The sequence below is a fragment of the Canariomyces notabilis genome, assembly GCF_033297395.1.
Source record: "Canariomyces notabilis strain CBS 508.74 unplaced genomic scaffold N656scaffold_5, whole genome shotgun sequence".
Classification (NCBI taxonomy): domain Eukaryota; kingdom Fungi; phylum Ascomycota; class Sordariomycetes; order Sordariales; family Chaetomiaceae; genus Canariomyces; species Canariomyces notabilis.
In genome coordinates, this window is record NW_027041827.1 from 779,237 (window position 1) to 795,406 (window position 16,170).

Here is a 16,170-nt window from a genome sequence, read left to right on the forward strand (position 1 = left end):
GAGAGCAGATGTTTCTTCCGGCACAACAGGAGTCCTTCACTGCAGTGGCACATTTCCTATGGTGGGTTGGCTGCAAAATGCAGCTGAATGCTAAACATGAGCGTACTGCTGAAGATTATCTTGCGTTCAAGAAGTTGAGGGATGTGTATAGCTAGGAGTAGTAAACTATCACTGTTATCATCCCCACACTATCTCTGCCGGTATGGTGAGGCCCAGGCCAGTTGACCCCCAACTTATTAGATGCAGGCCGGTGCAGTACAGGAGTAGGAAACTGTACGTTAAGTGAACCTTATATGCTAACTTTATTCCTATTGTGTTGCACTCCGTTAATTGTTCTTCAAACCTGAGTCATTTCATCACGGTGGAAAACCATTTTATGTACAGTACAGTACCTCTAGCACTACCCCTTTTGTTGACCCAGTATCCTATCGATGTCTTTGGGCGGTGTGCTGCGGTTTCCCTCGGCCCCCCATGCCCCCCACTGTAGCACAGTGCACCCCGCTGCCCCGCACCGGATTCAGGGCGACAAAGGGGGCATCTTTAGGCCCGACCTTCCGTCAGCGGCTCTTATCACGGTGTGATGTGTCCTGGGAGTGTCGCTCCGCCACCGCTAAGTTATTTTCTTTGCGGCGGTCAGTAAAGACCTGGGGACCCGATGTCATATGATGGCTCGGTTGGCTACAGGTAGGCAGCCGAGCTGGCCGCTATCGGGAGCCGTGAATTAGTTACCTGCCCGCATCCGCTGAATGTAGCATTAACCACTGGGGCCGCTCATCACAACGGAATTTAGCGGGGTCCCTGCATTGGCAGCCTTCAAACGAGCCGGTGTCGCATTAGGTAGATATTTTCGCCCATCTGGCGTCGCAAGATCCATGAAGTGGTAGCTCCCCAAAATACAACTTTTGCGACGAAGACAGGCTGTTTCCCTCCGTCGACCTTCCGCTCATACCTACCCAGAGAACCGGATCCTCGGCTGGCCGACACCGCCCGCCCTCGCTCCGCAGCGGTGCAATGGCCGAGCCAACCAACACGCCCATGCCGGCGAGCACCCCGGTTCCGGCGTCAACCCCGCGCTCGTCTTCGCCGGCGCCGCCAATTCCAAGCTTAACACCCGAGGCAACAACAACAACAACAACGATCGCTTCCCGACCCGCGCCGTCAGTAGAACGGCCGATTGTCCTGCACATTGGCGACCCGATCAAGTACAACCCTGAAACCTACGCCGAGTTCAGCCAAGCTTTCCATGTGATCCGCCCCAGCACCCGCGAGCGCGAGCGGGGCGAGTTTATCCGGGCGCTCAAGGAGCGGCGCTGGGGCGATTTCAGCGCCATCTTCCGGCCATTCTGGGGCACGGGCGGGGAGATGGGCCGCTGGGATGCCGAGCTGATTGATCTGCTGCCGGACTCGGTGCGCGTGTTTGCCAGCGCTGGCGCGGGCTTTGACTGGGCCGATACCAAGCTGTTGGGAGAGAAGGGTGAGTAGTCGAGCCAGTCCCTGCTGAAATGGCCTGCCTGCCCCGCACCTCGCTCATCATTGTACGGTGAACAGGCATCATCTACTGCAACTCGGGCCTGGCGGCCGCCGAAGCCGTCGCCGACTTCGCCGTCGCCATGGTCATCTCCACCTTCCGGCACCTGCCTTGGTGCATGGGAGCCGCAACCCTACCCTACCTCTCCTCATTATCCAACGACCCGTCCACGCACCAAAGAGCACGAAAGGCGTTCCAAACCTGCCACGCGCGCGCCACAGCCGCAAGCCACACGCTGCGGGGCCACGTGCTGGGCCTGATCGGGTTCGGCAACATCGGACAACAAATCGCCGCAAAGCTGGGGCACTCGGCCTGGGGCATGAAGATTGCGTACCACGACGTGGTGCGCAAGCCGGCCTCCATCGAGGACTCGCTCTCCGCCACCTTCCACGCGACGCTCGACAGCCTGCTGGTGTCGTCCGACTGTGTCGTGCTGTGCACGCCAGCGTCGGCTGACGGGAAGCCGCTCATCACGGCTGAGACGCTGCGCCGGTTCCGTCCGGGAGCGCGCTTCGTCAATGTCGCGCGGGGGTCGCTCGTCGACGAGGACGCGCTGGCCGACGCACTCGAGGCTGGGATTGTCAGCGCGGCCGCGCTGGATGTGCATGCCGATGAGCCGAGGGTGCATCCGCGGCTGGTGAGGATGGCGGGGTTGATGGGAGGTGATGATGAGGAGGAGGGGGCGGGGTTCGCAGAAGGAAGGCATCCCGGGAGGGTCATGTTGACATGCCACAATGCCGGGGGCACGGTTGAGACGCATGCCGGGTTCGAGGAGCTCAGCATGAGGAATATCCTGGCTGTTTTGCAAGGGCGCCCGGCGATTACACCGGTAAATCTGCAGTACTTGGGCGCCAAAAACTGAGGGGCGCAGGATTCGCATCTCGAAGGATTGAAACTTGTTTTAAGGGAGAGCGGACTGCATGATGAGACATGTTTTTGCTTGCATATTTCAGGGGCAGTCGGCAATGCTTGAACGGGGGATTTCGCAGGTGTTTGTGCGCATGAACGACGAGCATGGAAATTTCAGCGAGGCGAGCGCTGACAGCATCGTTGTTTTCCAACTCATGAGTCACCAGTAACTTACCGAGTAACGTTGAACCTTTGGGGCGGGTTAATATCCAGTCACGAGAGGAGCCGCGATGCGGATGCCGCTGTCCACGCACACGATACCGAGTTGTAATGGCATGAGGATCATGTTCGCTGCGTTACCCAAAAAAAAAAATATCGCTAGAGGATACATAAAATATCTGTCGCTTGGGCTAGACGAGATAAGAAGCGAAATAAAAGGAAGCGTTGAAAGGAAACAAGACATTATGATCCTTGGACCAGCCACCAGGGTACTGTCTGGTCGTTGTGGCTCGGCATTGAGGTCTCGTGCTGGCGTTACAGTCGGAATCAGCATCAGAGATCACCTTTGCACAGCCGAATCGGCCGCCATCTCGGCCGGGTTGCCTTGCGCCCCGGATACCGCATTTGTGTCCAGTTCCGACATGTGCTGGTGCGAGGGGGGATATGGATTTCCGGGAGGCGGGGACGCCCCGGGATAAGGAGCATATCCGGCACTCGGCGGTGTATGACTGGGATGCGGCGCGTACTTTATTGCCGCCTCATTTGGTGCATAGTACCCTTGTTGCGGATCGTAGGCACCTGGCGCTGGGGGCGTGGTGCTGTTGACTGGGGCTGTCATCATGGATGGGCTGAAGTAGCCGGCTTGCGAGAGCGCCGGAGAGCCTGCCGGGTTGTAGCCAGTCTGCTGTGTCATGCCGCCCGGGCCTGGATAAGAGGTATCGGCGGGCGCGACAGCGCTGTAATGAGGGCTTCCTGCTTTTGGGTCCTTCTTACGTGAGCGGAGGAGGAAGAAGGCGATTGCACCGGCAATGAGCGCGATACCAGCCACACCACCGACAACGCCGCCGACAATGGCGCCCACATTGGTACCGCTATCGCTGGGAACCGGCGTGATCGTGGGGGCTGTGGCGGACGGGTCGTCGGGAACGCTGGCTGTTGAAGATGTAGTAGATGTGGTAGAGGTCGACTTAGTCCTCCCGTCGAGCACAAACTGAGGCTCACTCAGCATGGTGATAATCGACTGGGCCGTAGAGCATCGGAACATCGACCGCGCCGACGTTCCAGACATCTCAGGCCAGATATAAGTGATGCAAGCTCCAATGGACGATGTCATGCTGGGATTTCAGGTTAATGTTGATGGTCACTGCTCAACTCGGCGCAGGCAGCTTACCAGCAACCCGTCTTTGGGCCCATGCTCTCGCAGTAACCATTCAGGGAGGCTTGGTAGTCGAAGCAGACAGTAAAGAAATTTGTTGACGCGCCGTTTGTGTCGCAAGCGACAACCTGATCGCTGTTGGTCGCGCAGGTGGCTGATGACGGGCATATGAATGCCGCCGCTGGGTGGTAGACACACGGTCAGCGAGACGTGCGCGAGCCATGTGCGCACCCGACGTCAACCACACTTACATGGTGTTCCTGCACGCCATCCGCAGGTATGGTCATCGATCCAGGTGTTCTCGGACGTCTGGCGCTTCGCCCTGATCCACTCGTTCCTTCTCCTGGCCAGCTCTAAGGGATTCATTTCCGCCGCGATAGGAGGTTCAGTCGGTTTCGGTGTCCATCCTGTCGCGCCGTCTGGCCTCGATGCTCGAGTTTGCCTCGCGTGTATTAAGTGTCCTCCCCGGCCCTCGAGTTCCCGTCCCATAGACCAGTCCGCTGCGCTCCCAATGGGGCCTGACGCCGCCAGAAGCACAAGAGAGAGCCGCATCGCGAATGTCGAGCAATCGCGCCTGGGCGGATCAGGGTTTGTCGTGTTGCAAAATCCAAGGCGAGGTCTGTTTGCTCGTCCCCGCTCAAGCTTCTCAAAACTCCCCAAAGAGATCGAATCCTAACTGGCGATAGAAGCGTGTACGGATCGCTATCAAGCGCCACACGAACGTGTCTACACAGTAGGCCAGCAAAGGGGAACGAAAACTCTGGCAGAGAAGAAAGATGGGGAGAACCGACCGGGGGGATACAAGGCCGACGGCCCTATCCATGCATCGCCGTGGCTGAGCTAGCCCAGCGAGGAGCTGACGGGGGTTTTCTTCGTTGACATGGCAGGGGCCCCAGATAGGAATGGCGGCACTCGTAGTGCGAGAGTGCGGATTTTTGAGAGGCCCAGCAGTCGAATGAGATGGCCATTTTCCAGACCCGAGTTGCCTGCTAGCTTGGCCTTATCATTTCCAAGCGCTTATGAGTCCAGAGCTGCCCAAGCTCTGTTTCCAACGAATCGGCGACTGCAATGTAAGTTATTGTGTAAGTACACCACATCAATTAACTGTATCCGTACCTGACTGCGATTGCAGAGACAGATAGATGTTCCTGCTGGAGCCGCGAGCCGCCAGCCGCGAGACACTCGAGAGTCGAGACGAGACCACACATTGCTGGAAGCTGGGCGACATCCACTCCAGGCGTAACCCTTCCTTTCGGTAACGCCTAACGTGAGCAGCCCTGAGCCATTCCTGATGCAGGGGACTTGTTCTCCTCACTCAAAAATAACCTGGGAGTGGAGCCCAATAAATTTCCCGCTGGCCTATCCGCTCGACGCCCTCAGTGGGAAGACGACCAGTGAGCGTCAGCTCATGCTTCAGCCCCGCCAGGGGGGGAACAATATCGCTCCGACCGAAAGCATGCCATGAAGTTGCTGCGTGGCGTGGTAGCCTTGATCAATTACCCCTATTCCATGGCTGAAGAGGCAAGATATGTAGAAGTAATGAATAGCTTCTTTGCCAGAGGGAAATAGCCAAAATTGCCAGGAGAATGGATCAACCTGAAAGTTTGGAGTCCAGACAAGTTTCTGAAGTGTGGGGCTCGAGAGGCGGCATGGGCGGTTGAGAGCAGCCCAGCCCCGTGGGATCACGCTAATTAACGTTAGCCTTGTGGAGCCACTCGTGTAACAACTTACAGTACGATACGCGTCTTATACTGGACTGTCCGTACTGATACAGAACAGTACTAGTGTATGCACTCGTACAGTACAACCCCGGTCGCGCGAAGCTTGCCGACTATTGCCATCATCAACTCAACTCATCAAGTTGCTCCTTCCTACGGATGCAGGGAGATGGAGATGCTGACGCAAGAACAGCAAGAGCATGTGGCGAATGGGCCTTGGGTCATGGCCTCATGAAGTACTTACTATACAATGGTATCCACAGAATGCTGTAACCCCGCTATCCTACATCTAGCAGGCATTGCGAGCACGATGATATAGGGGTATAGTAAGCAATGTAAGAACAATCCTCTGAAAAGGCTTCACAACAAGGCTACTTCATCAGTTACCTATGGAGGAAGGCCGCGATGAACTACATAACCCTAACTTTTGCCTTACTGATCGTCGACATTGAGGCTAACAATACGGGCCTTACCGGTAGATTCCCTATAACTGAGACGCGGGGTTTTACGTCTGGACAGTGCCTTGGCTTCCATACGTGCACATTTATCTGTCGGTTAACTCGTCAGCCACGTCCAGTTGCTTCAAATATCAAGACGTCACTCGGAAACTAGAGTTTCTCGAGTTTACAAACCTTCCTCACAGTGACAAAACTCTCTGCTTTCGCTCTCAGACATGGTTGTCAGAAACCAGCATTTGTTCTTGCTGAATCATACTCACGGTATGATTGGTGGTGAAGGACACTGTCCCCACTCTTTCCCCATCTCCCACGCTCAGATGGATGGATTGATGGAAAAGGTTTTGTTTTGTGCAGCATCCAAATTGTCAAATCATGACGGTGCCGAATCCGGCAACGGTGCCCTTCCCTTGAGTTGCTTCTCAAGGTGCTCCTTCAACTCAAAAACTTGCCAGCCTCAGACGTCGAAGCAGTGGTTCAGGACCTCAATCAGTGAGGTGTAAATCTGAGGCAAAGCTCGCACAAAAGAGCTTCATCCTCCTCCAGTGTGGCCGCAATCCTCGACCTAACAATTTCTACCCCGCGATCCAAGCGCACCATGGCGGACCCCTGTCGCATCCTGGTCATGGCCAGCGGCAATGGCTCGAATTTCCAGGCTTTGATAGACGCCGTCAACGACGGGCGGATTCCCGATTCCAAGATTGTCCGCCTCGTTGTGAACCGGGCAAAGGCGTTCGCAACCACCCGCGCGGAACGTGCCGGCATTCCGTGGGAGTATTTCAACCTGATCGCAAACGGGTTTCAGGCAAAGGGGGAAAAGGACCCGCAGAAGATACAAGAAGCACGAGATAACTATGACGCGGCGTTAGCCGAGAAGCTGGTCAAGGGCGACTTCAAGCCCGACCTTGTGGTGCTTGCCGGCTGGATGTATGTGTTTGGCAAGCGTTTCCTCGACCCGCTTGACGCCGCTGGCATCAAGATTATCAACCTGCACCCTGCTCTGCCCGGTAAGGCTCTTGTTTGCTTCTCTACAGCGTCGTCCCTGGTACACGACAGTTGACAAGCTCTAAAGGCAAATATGACGGTGCCAATGCTATTGAGCGGGCGTTTGAGGATTTTCAAGCAGGCAAACTCGAGAACGGCAGGACGGGCATCATGGTTCACTACGTCATTGACAAGGTGGATAGGGGGGAGCCCATCTTGACAAGAGAGATCGAGTGCCGGCAGGGAGAGGATCTGCATCAGCTCGAGGAAAGGATACATGTCCACGAGCACGAGCTGATTGTGGAAGCGACTGCCCAGGTCGCAAAGGAGATTGTTGCTAGGAAAAGGAAGACGCAATAAACCCCTTTTTTCGCCTCTGAAGCCTGCCAACAACATCATGAGTCAAGAGTCCTGAGTGCTCTTCAGACGGCGAAAGCCTTTCGTGGCCGACAAGTGCGGCCCCAACAGAGTCAACAGCGTCCCAAAACTTATACCTCGAGCTTGCCGGTTCGTGGGAAGATGGGTTTGCGAAGTGATTGAGACCTGTGGGATTTTCATGATGGGCTTGAATGGGCTCCAATAGGTACTATGGAAGATGGCGAGGGGACTAGGTAAGGCGAGAAGTACTACGGTACAGAAGATCGTCTCCTACGCACCGAGTACGAAGTGTAATTCGCCCAGACGCTTTAGTACATGCTCTACAATGAGCCTACCGGCGGACTTGCGGAACAACTTGAACCGGATTGTCCAACGCCACACACAGATGCCTATAGACTAGGTCTCGCGGTTCGCACGCCACCCTACCATGATATGGTTTGAGCTCGTGATGTATCGTGTGGCCGTCATTCGAACTGCCATTGTTGACAGTCGTATCATTTGACAGTAATTTCCTTGACTGCTTCTTTGACGGCTTCCCCCAGATTGGTCAAATGTGCGGAGAAGGTCCGCGTTTTGACCAGAGCGCCAGTATTGGGGTTCGGGAACAATACATAGGCCACACTGCCGCTGGATACAACCTGCAAGTGATCCAGCTCGAGCATGCGGAGATGCAAACCGGGCGCCTCGGTCAGCTTCAGCAAGAACGTACTCCAGGGGTTGACCTTCCGATCAAAAGGATCTGGCTTCGGCAGGCATACCGTCCCAAGGCTGAGCCAGCGCAGGGTTGGGCCGTACTTGGCGGCGAGCCTCAGCAGGGTCTGAGACCGGCAGAAGAGAGGACCCAAGTCGAGCCGCTCGAGATGACGAAGTGCTGTTGGAGGTGTGTCGAAATGGTTGGTTGGTCTCTCGGTCTCTTCCAGGGCCAGCCAGCTGAGGAATTCTTCGATATCTTTATCAATATCAAAGCCCGGGAGACTGGCGGGGGAAATATCAGCTGTGATGCCTAGGCGGAGCCAAGTGAGATTTCTCGTAAGCGACAGAAACTTGCGAACCATATCATAGTATCCGCCTCGGACTCCACGCAGTACGAAGTGGAGCGACCGCAACCCCGAGAGAAGCGGCGTCACCGAGGCCTCGAGGGGTGGTGCAATGGAGAAGGCGTGGTCAGTAAGTCCGCACCGTCGCCGCGACGACCAACTGATAGCAGCCTCAATGGATTGAGGCCGTGCCTGCGCGGTAGCTAAGGCGGCAATGACAATTGAGAGAAGCTGGTCTATATAACCTGGGTTTTTGTCCTGCCAGTTCTGGAACACGTTCATGCTTTGTCCCGAAGGTGCGCCCGCGACACGACAGTCGAAATGTCCAATGCTCACGGCGTCAAGGTTTGACAGGTTACCAAATGCCTCTGCTAGCACGTCGCGGAGGGCACCTGTGGTCATCCAGCTGTAGTGATCTGCCACTCCAAGATGCATTCGATGCTTCTCCTCAAGATCATAGCCTGTGTTTATGAACGGCCGTTCAGTCGAGATGAGTACGCGTCGGAGACATGGAGACAAAGCCGGATGTTTGGAAATAGCGAGTAGGGTTTGCAGGCTGTCGGTCGTCACCATGCATTTCTTCGTATGGAAGAAGGTATGCGAAAAGAAGTTGAATAGTTTGTGCTCCAAAGTCTTGCACGCCAAACGCACGTTGCCCAGTTCGCTCGGCAAGAGGAACGAGGCAATATGAATCAGCACCTCTGAAGGCATCCGAGGCAGTCTGGAACCGAACTGGGGGTTGAAACGGTCCATTGTTCTCGTCATGGCGGGCCGCAAGTTGAGTGCAGCGGCTGGCTGGTGATGCGTGGCGAATGGGAAGGTACAGGTATTTTGAAACGCCGGAGATGTGAAGTCTTTGTGAAATACCCTCAAGTTGTGGGATGTGTCTGAGACTAACCCTTTCTCCGAATATGCAGCGGTGAACTTGAAGTTAGGAACAGGCTGTTGGGGAATTGCATTCTCAATGGGCCTAATTTTTGGTTCCATGCCATGCCTGGTCCAGATCGTCGAGATGGAGAGTCTTGTGTGCTGGAAAGTGGCGGCCGTTTGTTTTCAGAAGGATGGTTGGCCCCCGTAAAAGGATATGGCTGCCTGCGAACTTTTCTTACAAAGCAATAGGTATTAGGTATAGTACATACTCCGTTGTACTGAACGTATCCGTACATATGAGAGGATTGACCGTTGGACATCCTTACGCGGTGAGGTCGCTGCTTTCCCTTTTAGGCATTATGAATGAGTCCTACAAGGAGATTCAATGCGCACCTTTCCATATTGTTTGATGTGGAAATGACGGGATACTAAGGTCAGTTCAACGTGAAATTCATCTTCACCGCAGTCGGTCTTGCACTCCGTTTAGTCTTGATAATCCAGCTATCCCAGATTGAGCGATAGAGTTGGACCGTGAACGGGCTCGGAATCCAATCTGATTTGGCAAATTGTAACTGAAGCTGTCCGCCTTTGGAAAGAACGCCTCACATTCCGTTGTTGCCATGGCAACGGGCTGCATCTTGTTGGAAGTGGCAGGAGCAATGGCATCAATTTTGTCGTATTTTACTGTGGTTCGAGCTGGGCACTCCAAACTTCAAGTGGACACATTCACACTTCCAACCAGAAATAGACCCGTATCAATCCAGGCTTTTCAATATCCCAGCCACACACAAGATAGCACAGATTTTTGCTCCGTCCCTGGCAATCACCCCGACATCTTCCTACTTCCCGTTCACCGACGATGACTTGGCCGTCCAAACCGTTTGGATATTGCACCAACCCCTCAGCCCCTCCATTCCGGATTCCGCACCAATACCGCTTTGTTTGTGGCCGCTATACGGGGCCAGCGGGCCGACCGACACGAAGTGGTTGACCCAGACGCTGCCGGCCTCGAGGCGGCGCGCCGTGCGCTCGGCCCTTGCCTGGTCGCCCCCCCAGACGGACGCGCCGAGCCCCATCTGGGTGGCGTTGGCCCGCCGCACCACGTCGTCCTCGTCGGACCACTTGAGCATCGGCACGATGGGGCCAAACTGCTCCTCGACCACTATCTGTGAGTCCTCGGGCGGGTTGTCGATCAGTGTCGGGGCCAGGAAATAGCCGCCGGCATTGTTGTTGCCAAAGGATGAGCCGGCCACCGGAATGGCCTTCCAGCCTTGCTTGTCGATCTGCGAGTAGAGGCCCTGAAGCTTGCCGAACTGCATGCTGTTCTGGATCGGGCCGATCGCGGCTTCGGGGTCGTTGCTCATCCCCATCTTTATGGACGACTTTATGAAGTTGGCCACAGCGGCGACGAAGGTGTCGTAGATGTCTTCGTGCACATAGATGCGCTTCGCTGCCATGCAGACTTGGCCGGTGTGGATGAGTGCTAACTGGGCAATCTGTAGTGTCAAGTGTTGGCGGGAGCTTTGGTACGATGACGGGACCCCTACGATCTATGGAGCGAGGTCACTTACCATAGGGGCTACCTTTGCCACGTCCACATCTGGGTAGATGATTGCCGGGTCATTGCCGCCAAGCTCGAGAGTAAAGCGCTTCAGGGTCCCGGCGCATGCTTGCATCACCTTCTTGCCAGTTGCCACAGACCCGGTGAAGCTAATCTTAGCTACGCCCGGGTGGGCTGTGAACAGGGGACCGAGGGACTCGTCACCGCTCAGAACATTGACCACACCTTTGGGGAACACCTTGGCAGCGAGCTCGCCAATCTTGAGGGCGGTGTTGGGCGTATATGGCGATGGTTTCCAGATGAAAGTGTTGCCGGTAAGCAATGCCGCCGACAGCTTGATTATACCCAGCAAGGCCGGAAAGTTCCAAGGGATAATGCCCACACCCACGCCAATGGGTACATGGCGTACGGTCACGACTCGCTGACCGTGAGCACAGATATCCCATATTAGCTTCCTCATATTCAGGCGGCTGGAAGCAAATGTAATCAGCAAGGGGCACAGATCAACGTACCTCGTCTGTCTCTTCAACCTTTTCCTCTGTCAGTCTGAATTTGCTAGTACCCCGAATTTGGGCGACACAGCCCAATATTTCCATGGTAGCAAGCTGCGGAGGCTTGCCCGCTTCCCTACCGAGCAGCGTGATAAGTTCCTCCTTGTTAGCATCGACAGCATCGGCGAACTTGGAGAGGTAGTCGGCTCGTTCGTCTTGAGAGAGCCCACTCCAGGCCGGGAATGCAGCCTGTGCCGCTGCTACGGCACGGTCAACATCTTCTGGCGTCGAGAGGGGCACGTCAGGAAGTGGCTCGCCGGTGCTGGGGTTGATGGCGTGGCGTGTTTGGGCCGTGGTCGTGAGTTCGTTGTTGATCACATTGCGGAATATCTACAGGGGCACAAAGGGGGTGATTCAGCAATTTTCCAGCCGGTCAGATCTCTTAACGGTGTCATTGGCCGCGCACCTCAAAGCTGTCAAGCTTATAGTTCTCAGCCGCACCCATGATTGAATCGTAGGCGTTATGATAAGGTGTCTGATGAGACTCGGGCTGCCGAAGTACTAGTACGTGGATATGAGGAATCGGACAACGGGGAGGATACAGCAGATGGGTTATGAACAAGCCAGCTTCAAGAACATACCACTTTCAGGAATCAGGAGAGGTTCGATTATATAGGTAGGTAGGCAGCCGGCTACTACTAACCGACCTTGAAGCCCGCTGCCACCCATCAGGATGATATGGATCAGGATCCCTGCTGGTCCTCACATGCAGCGGTGAGCGAAGAGCACTTGTATGTACATCGCATCCTGTAATCCCACCTTGATACGTGCTGGTATCTGCTCCGTGTTGTCTCCCGGCCGTATCTCGTAGCGGTTGGAGCGCTGGGACCAGACGAGTGCCATGCAGTTGGTGGTATGCAATGCAACCAACTGTGCCTTGTACTTTACCCGCCCTCGGCCCCCACCACGAACACAGGCATGTGAAGAGCTTCATGTTAGTAGTGTGTATGTATGGACCGTCTGTTGTAGCACACATGCAGCAGACCACATGCACCGGAATTGCTACTCCTACCGGACGGCATGATGAAGTGCCATCACGGAATCCGGATGCTCCGGGCTAGCCACCCCGAGCAGTGCAGCACTCGCCAGCAGCCAATGACTGCTGTGTGACCTTTCAGTTCCGGAATCCTTTCCCTTGCAAAGATCACGCCACAAGGTACTACTAAGTAGTACAAGTAAGCAACCCCGAGTGCCATGGCGCAGGACTTTAATGTAGCCCTCTAGACCGGATATCCTATCCAAGTTCAACCCAATAAGTAACAAGAATCATCCAAGATACCTACCTTAGTAATGATATGCCCGGCGATTCAGTCTGAGGTTGGACTTGACCACTTGCCTCCGGTACTGGATCGTCCTGGCTAGCCTGGTTGAGTGTCAGTCGCGCGCTTAGTTCTTCAAGGAAATGGAAGGTGATCCTTGATCCTCGAAGCTACATGAAAGCTCCCGCAGGATCTGAAGGCAGTCTTACTCATCCATTTTGTCCCTGGCCCTCCACTCCCCATTGGACCAAACGCTCTGAGACCCAACGTAGCCTGTAAATGATCCAATCCCGTCATATCTGCCGGAGCTCTGGCTGTCAACACCATCTGGGGCCTTCATCACGATGATAAACCCATAACGTATTCGCCGGGCTCCCGTCCAACCTCGGTAACGCCGTAACGAATCCGGGAGTCTGATTAGTGATAGCTTTCTCCGGTCCACGGTCCAGTCGCCCATTTTCGTCAGCACCATGCAGGCGCGCAAAAGGTTGGGTGGTTTCCAGTTCTGCTGTGCTACCAGCCCACCAGACGGCCTAGTACATGTATCAAAGGGGAAGTACTGTACAACGTAAGTAATGGAAAGTGGCATGCACAGGCTGCATATCAGCTTGCGGTGTTCACAACCGTTGATAAAGTTCTAGATCTTTCGTCGGTCAGTCCAAAATACTAAGTAGCAGTGTTACTGTTTGAAAGGGGGAAGTACTTTGCAGCAATAGATGAGCATCATGATACCACCGTATGGCTCGTATGTGTATGAGATCCCGCAAGCCAACGTAATGTAGGTAGGGTAAATCAAGGAGCCTGGTACTAACAAAACATGCGGAAGGTTGTATATCTAAAGTTGATGTGTTGGGGCTTGTCCCGTAACTGTTCGGTGGAAGTCGCGACTGTGTTAGAGTGTTTTCCTGACTCCTATGGAATTGGACGATTTATGCCGCCTTTGCATTGGGGAGAATTGTTGTCGACTTTGACTGAAATTAGTATTTTTGGATCGAAAAGCCTGATGGTCAAGCTTGCCCTGAGAATGCTAATTGCACGAAGAGGGATGCGCAATTTTACCATGTCGATTCTCATTCCCCATTACCTGTACTCCCGCCGTAAGGAGTAAGGAAAGTACGGTGGACTGGTGCTGTGGAACCTCAGTACCTCCTTCCCCGTACGAGTACCTTATTTATTCAGCATCCCAGCCCTGGAGGGGCAGTCAGCCGTCGGGGCCCTTCAACCCTCCAACCACCAACCAAACAACAATATCACAATCGCTTCTTCAGCATGTTCTTCAAACCCATGGATCCGGGATTTAAAGCACCGCCAAGTCACAGCGGCGATCCCATCGGGAGTTTTCCCTGGCCTGTCGGTGCCGTTACATAGCCTCGCCAAGACTCCTAACCCCAGTCACCGTCTGTGCAGAAACCGCATCATGCCCATGGTTTGGGTTTAGCATGGAGTTCTGGCCACACCGATCGGCCTGGCCAAGGCCCGGGGAGATCAACACTCGGACACTTACACGCCATGACCGACACGACCACTGACACGAGCCAAGCCTCAGAGTTCTCGTCAACAATTTCGGTCAACAGAGTTGATGTCTTAACTGTCCTCACTTACACTCTTACGTCTCCGCCGACTCTCCTCGAACAACACCAGACTTCAATGTGTCCACCGGGCAAAACTCTCTTCGCTTTCCATGGCGGAGCGTTCTCACCTGATTCCCATCACCGAGCGTGCCGCGTTCCTGGCGCGGGTCCATGTCGGCACCACCATTCCGCTTCTCGCCCTCTGTCTTGTCCCCTTCATCGCCCGGATATACGTTCGGGTATGGCCGGTATGGAGACTTGGAGTCGATGACTGCTTCATGGTGGCCGGCCTGGTAACTCCGCCGTCTGATCTTTGCTTTGGGATGGGAGCCGCTACTAATACTTCCCCGGCCGTATTGCCCGTCTCAGGTTTGCGCAATAGTCGATTGGGCCCTCCTTGAACCGGAGCTCTACCTGCAGCCCCAAGCGATCACCATCGAAGAAGCGGCATTCGCGGCCAAGCTCGCCTTTTTCGCCATCCCCGTGTGGTGCACATCCATGACCTTGATCAAAGCCTCGGCCGTTCTTACCATGCTCCGCCTTCCTCTGACACGAACCTCGGTCGCCGTGCTGTACTCAATCGTGGCTGTCCAGGGCACTTACTGGCTGGCTGACGTGGTCTATGCCTTCGCCAAATGCCAACCCGCCTATCTCGCCTGGAGCATAACCGACCGCGAGAATCATTGCCCCAGCGAACGGACCGATATCCTCGTTTCCAGCATCGGCTCGGCCATCAACATCACCACCGACATCATCATCTCCATCGCACCCATGCTTCTCTTCTGGAAGTTGAGACGCCCTTTGCGCGAGCGGATCCTCATATGCGGCCTGACGGGCATCGGCCTCGTCGCATCATTTGCTTCTGTGCACAAAGCCGTCATCGTGGGCCAGTGGGCCAACGTGAATGACGACAAGTGGGAGATGTCCATGGCAATCGCCACCTGGACCATCACGGAGCAGTTTGTTTCCGTCTTGGCTGCCTGCAGCCCGTCTCTCAAAGGGCCAATTGAGCGCCTCTTGAACAAGTTCGGAATTGCGCTCGTCGAAGATAGTTCGGACATATCTTTTGTGTTCGTACCCTCTCCGACAAAAGGCGAGGGGGTAGCGATAGAACGAGAAAGACAGGAGCAGCACAGGGGAACCTAGGTTGTATACTGCTACAACTCGTGATACTGCTGTGGCAGGCAGAGAATTTCGAGTGACAGGCCTCCTTTCCTGGCCCCGAGGAGTCGGTAGGGCAAACATGAAGCAAGGTTCACGGCGACTACGCCGAGAACCACCGCTTCGTATGCACTTGAAAGCCGCAGCCCTACGCTGCGCGGCTGGGACAAAGCATCGATGATGGCGAGCTAGGGACCGGGGCAATAGGGCTTTCACACTCAATGTCACAGACCGAGAGGCTTAATCTTGGCCTTGGCCCAGCCTGCCGGTCAAGAGTGTCATTGTGAGACGACCACGTCGAAGTCCTTGGGAAAACCGGTGGCAGGGTGAGTGAGAAGCCTACAGTTCTGATCTACCTAGTCCCTTCTAATAATCGACTGAACGATATTTAGGTAACTCAGCATCCTGCAAGATGATGCAACGCCAAACGCCAAGGACAGCAGCCGAACCACAGCAAACTCCCAACCTTCAAACCCACCTTCGGATTGAGAGGCAAGAGTGCCTCTACGGGTATATGCCACTCGCAGTCCCATACTCACCTGCGATACATCACCCCTTGATAACCGAGTTTGTCTCCAAGTCTGTTACCGAGGTCGACTTGTCCTTACAGAAGCTGCTTCCTACACTCTCCCCTAGTTGTTAACCCAAGCTGAGATTCCGAGAGCCACCTTGCAAGCCGCCCCAGGCGGCGACAGTGGCATCGACAAGGGTAGAGAGACATGAGAGACAGCCACAACTCAAACACAACCATCAATCCCCTTGTGGTGAGTTGGCTATCACGTTCGGCTGTAAAGGAAATCATTGACACCGAAAGGTCACCGGCTCGATTCCGGTCGAGGGGACTTCATTTTTGGTTATGAAATCACTGATGGT

General features: G+C 54.8%; 7 protein-coding genes and 1 non-coding gene across 8 annotated transcripts; 4 read left to right on the plus strand and 4 right to left on the minus strand.

Annotated features, from left to right (window-relative positions):
* The first annotated feature begins 839 nt into the window (after nt 1-839).
* On the plus strand, nt 840-2,663 carry N656DRAFT_543450 (uncharacterized protein). Its single transcript, XM_064810013.1, has 2 exons — nt 840-1,474; nt 1,549-2,663. The coding sequence occupies exons 1-2, from the start codon at nt 1,012-1,014 to the stop codon at nt 2,388-2,390; spliced, it is 1,305 nt and encodes a 434-aa protein (XP_064672287.1). The 5' UTR covers nt 840-1,011; the 3' UTR covers nt 2,391-2,663.
* N656DRAFT_543434 (uncharacterized protein) lies at nt 2,664-4,468 on the minus strand. The gene is made up of 3 exons (XM_064810012.1): nt 4,004-4,468; nt 3,768-3,933; nt 2,664-3,711 (listed from the first exon to the last, which is right to left on the minus strand). Exons 1-3 carry the CDS (start codon nt 4,302-4,304, stop codon nt 2,937-2,939), a joined length of 1,242 nt encoding a protein of 413 aa, XP_064672288.1. The 5' UTR covers nt 4,305-4,468; the 3' UTR covers nt 2,664-2,936.
* A 1,808-nt stretch (nt 4,469-6,276) lies between these two features.
* Nucleotides 6,277-7,387, plus strand: N656DRAFT_543550 (phosphoribosylglycinamide formyltransferase). The gene is made up of 2 exons (XM_064810014.1): nt 6,277-6,932; nt 6,998-7,387. The coding sequence occupies exons 1-2, from the start codon at nt 6,524-6,526 to the stop codon at nt 7,267-7,269; spliced, it is 681 nt and encodes a 226-aa protein (XP_064672289.1). The 5' UTR covers nt 6,277-6,523; the 3' UTR covers nt 7,270-7,387.
* Nucleotides 7,388-7,492: 105 nt separating this feature from the next.
* N656DRAFT_776899 (uncharacterized protein) lies at nt 7,493-9,342 on the minus strand. The gene has a single exon (XM_064814731.1). It carries the CDS (start codon nt 9,075-9,077, stop codon nt 7,782-7,784), a length of 1,296 nt encoding a protein of 431 aa, XP_064672290.1. The 5' UTR covers nt 9,078-9,342; the 3' UTR covers nt 7,493-7,781.
* Nucleotides 9,343-9,843: 501 nt separating this feature from the next.
* N656DRAFT_776901 (aldehyde dehydrogenase) lies at nt 9,844-12,054 on the minus strand. The gene is made up of 4 exons (XM_064814732.1): nt 11,713-12,054; nt 11,268-11,636; nt 10,766-11,176; nt 9,844-10,690 (listed from the first exon to the last, which is right to left on the minus strand). The coding sequence occupies exons 1-4, from the start codon at nt 11,749-11,751 to the stop codon at nt 10,034-10,036; spliced, it is 1,476 nt and encodes a 491-aa protein (XP_064672291.1). The 5' UTR covers nt 11,752-12,054; the 3' UTR covers nt 9,844-10,033.
* Nucleotides 12,055-12,478: 424 nt separating this feature from the next.
* On the minus strand, nt 12,479-13,645 carry N656DRAFT_543629 (uncharacterized protein). The gene is made up of 3 exons (XM_064810015.1): nt 13,269-13,645; nt 12,775-13,202; nt 12,479-12,669 (listed from the first exon to the last, which is right to left on the minus strand). Exons 1-3 carry the CDS (start codon nt 13,290-13,292, stop codon nt 12,591-12,593), a joined length of 531 nt encoding a protein of 176 aa, XP_064672292.1. The 5' UTR covers nt 13,293-13,645; the 3' UTR covers nt 12,479-12,590.
* Nucleotides 13,646-14,246: 601 nt separating this feature from the next.
* N656DRAFT_704759 (uncharacterized protein) lies at nt 14,247-15,282 on the plus strand (the record flags this gene model as incomplete). The annotated part of the gene is made up of 2 exons (XM_064811203.1): nt 14,247-14,429; nt 14,545-15,282. The coding sequence occupies 2 exons, from the start codon at nt 14,247-14,249 to the stop codon at nt 15,280-15,282; spliced, it is 921 nt and encodes a 306-aa protein (XP_064672293.1).
* A 770-nt stretch (nt 15,283-16,052) lies between these two features.
* Nucleotides 16,053-16,139, plus strand: N656DRAFT_t40. The gene has a single exon. It is a non-coding gene; the product is annotated as a tRNA-Tyr (tRNA).
* The last annotated feature ends 31 nt before the right edge of the window (nt 16,140-16,170 follow it).

What these genes read in the sequence shown, in the direction of transcription:
- N656DRAFT_543450 (XM_064810013.1), top strand. Translation starts at nt 1,012, where the DNA reads ATGGCCGAGCCAACCAACACGCCCATGCCGGCGAGCACCCCGGTTCCG. An exon ending in CAAGCTGTTGGGAGAGAAGG is followed by an intron (nt 1,475 to 1,548) that starts GTGAGTAGTCGA and finishes TACGGTGAACAG; the next exon opens with GCATCATCTACTGCAACTCG.
- N656DRAFT_543434 (XM_064810012.1), bottom strand. Translation starts at nt 4,304, where the DNA reads ATGCGGCTCTCTCTTGTGCTTCTGGCGGCGTCAGGCCCCATTGGGAGC. An exon ending in ATGGCGTGCAGGAACACCAT is followed by an intron (nt 3,934 to 4,003) that starts GTAAGTGTGGTT and finishes TCTACCACCCAG; the next exon opens with CGGCGGCATTCATATGCCCG. An exon ending in GGCCCAAAGACGGGTTGCTG is followed by an intron (nt 3,712 to 3,767) that starts GTAAGCTGCCTG and finishes CTGAAATCCCAG; the next exon opens with CATGACATCGTCCATTGGAG.
- N656DRAFT_543550 (XM_064810014.1), top strand. Translation starts at nt 6,524, where the DNA reads ATGGCGGACCCCTGTCGCATCCTGGTCATGGCCAGCGGCAATGGCTCG. An exon ending in CCTGCACCCTGCTCTGCCCG is followed by an intron (nt 6,933 to 6,997) that starts GTAAGGCTCTTG and finishes CAAGCTCTAAAG; the next exon opens with GCAAATATGACGGTGCCAAT.
- N656DRAFT_776899 (XM_064814731.1), bottom strand. Translation starts at nt 9,077, where the DNA reads ATGGACCGTTTCAACCCCCAGTTCGGTTCCAGACTGCCTCGGATGCCT.
- N656DRAFT_776901 (XM_064814732.1), bottom strand. Translation starts at nt 11,751, where the DNA reads ATGGGTGCGGCTGAGAACTATAAGCTTGACAGCTTTGAG. An exon ending in AGGTTGAAGAGACAGACGAG is followed by an intron (nt 11,177 to 11,267) that starts GTACGTTGATCT and finishes GCTCACGGTCAG; the next exon opens with CGAGTCGTGACCGTACGCCA. An exon ending in TGGCAAAGGTAGCCCCTATG is followed by an intron (nt 10,691 to 10,765) that starts GTAAGTGACCTC and finishes TTGACACTACAG; the next exon opens with ATTGCCCAGTTAGCACTCAT.
- N656DRAFT_543629 (XM_064810015.1), bottom strand. Translation starts at nt 13,292, where the DNA reads ATGATGCTCATCTATTGCTGCAAA. An exon ending in TGCTCATCTATTGCTGCAAA is followed by an intron (nt 13,203 to 13,268) that starts GTACTTCCCCCT and finishes CGAAAGATCTAG; the next exon opens with AACTTTATCAACGGTTGTGA. An exon ending in GCCAGGGACAAAATGGATGA is followed by an intron (nt 12,670 to 12,774) that starts GTAAGACTGCCT and finishes ACACTCAACCAG; the next exon opens with GCTAGCCAGGACGATCCAGT.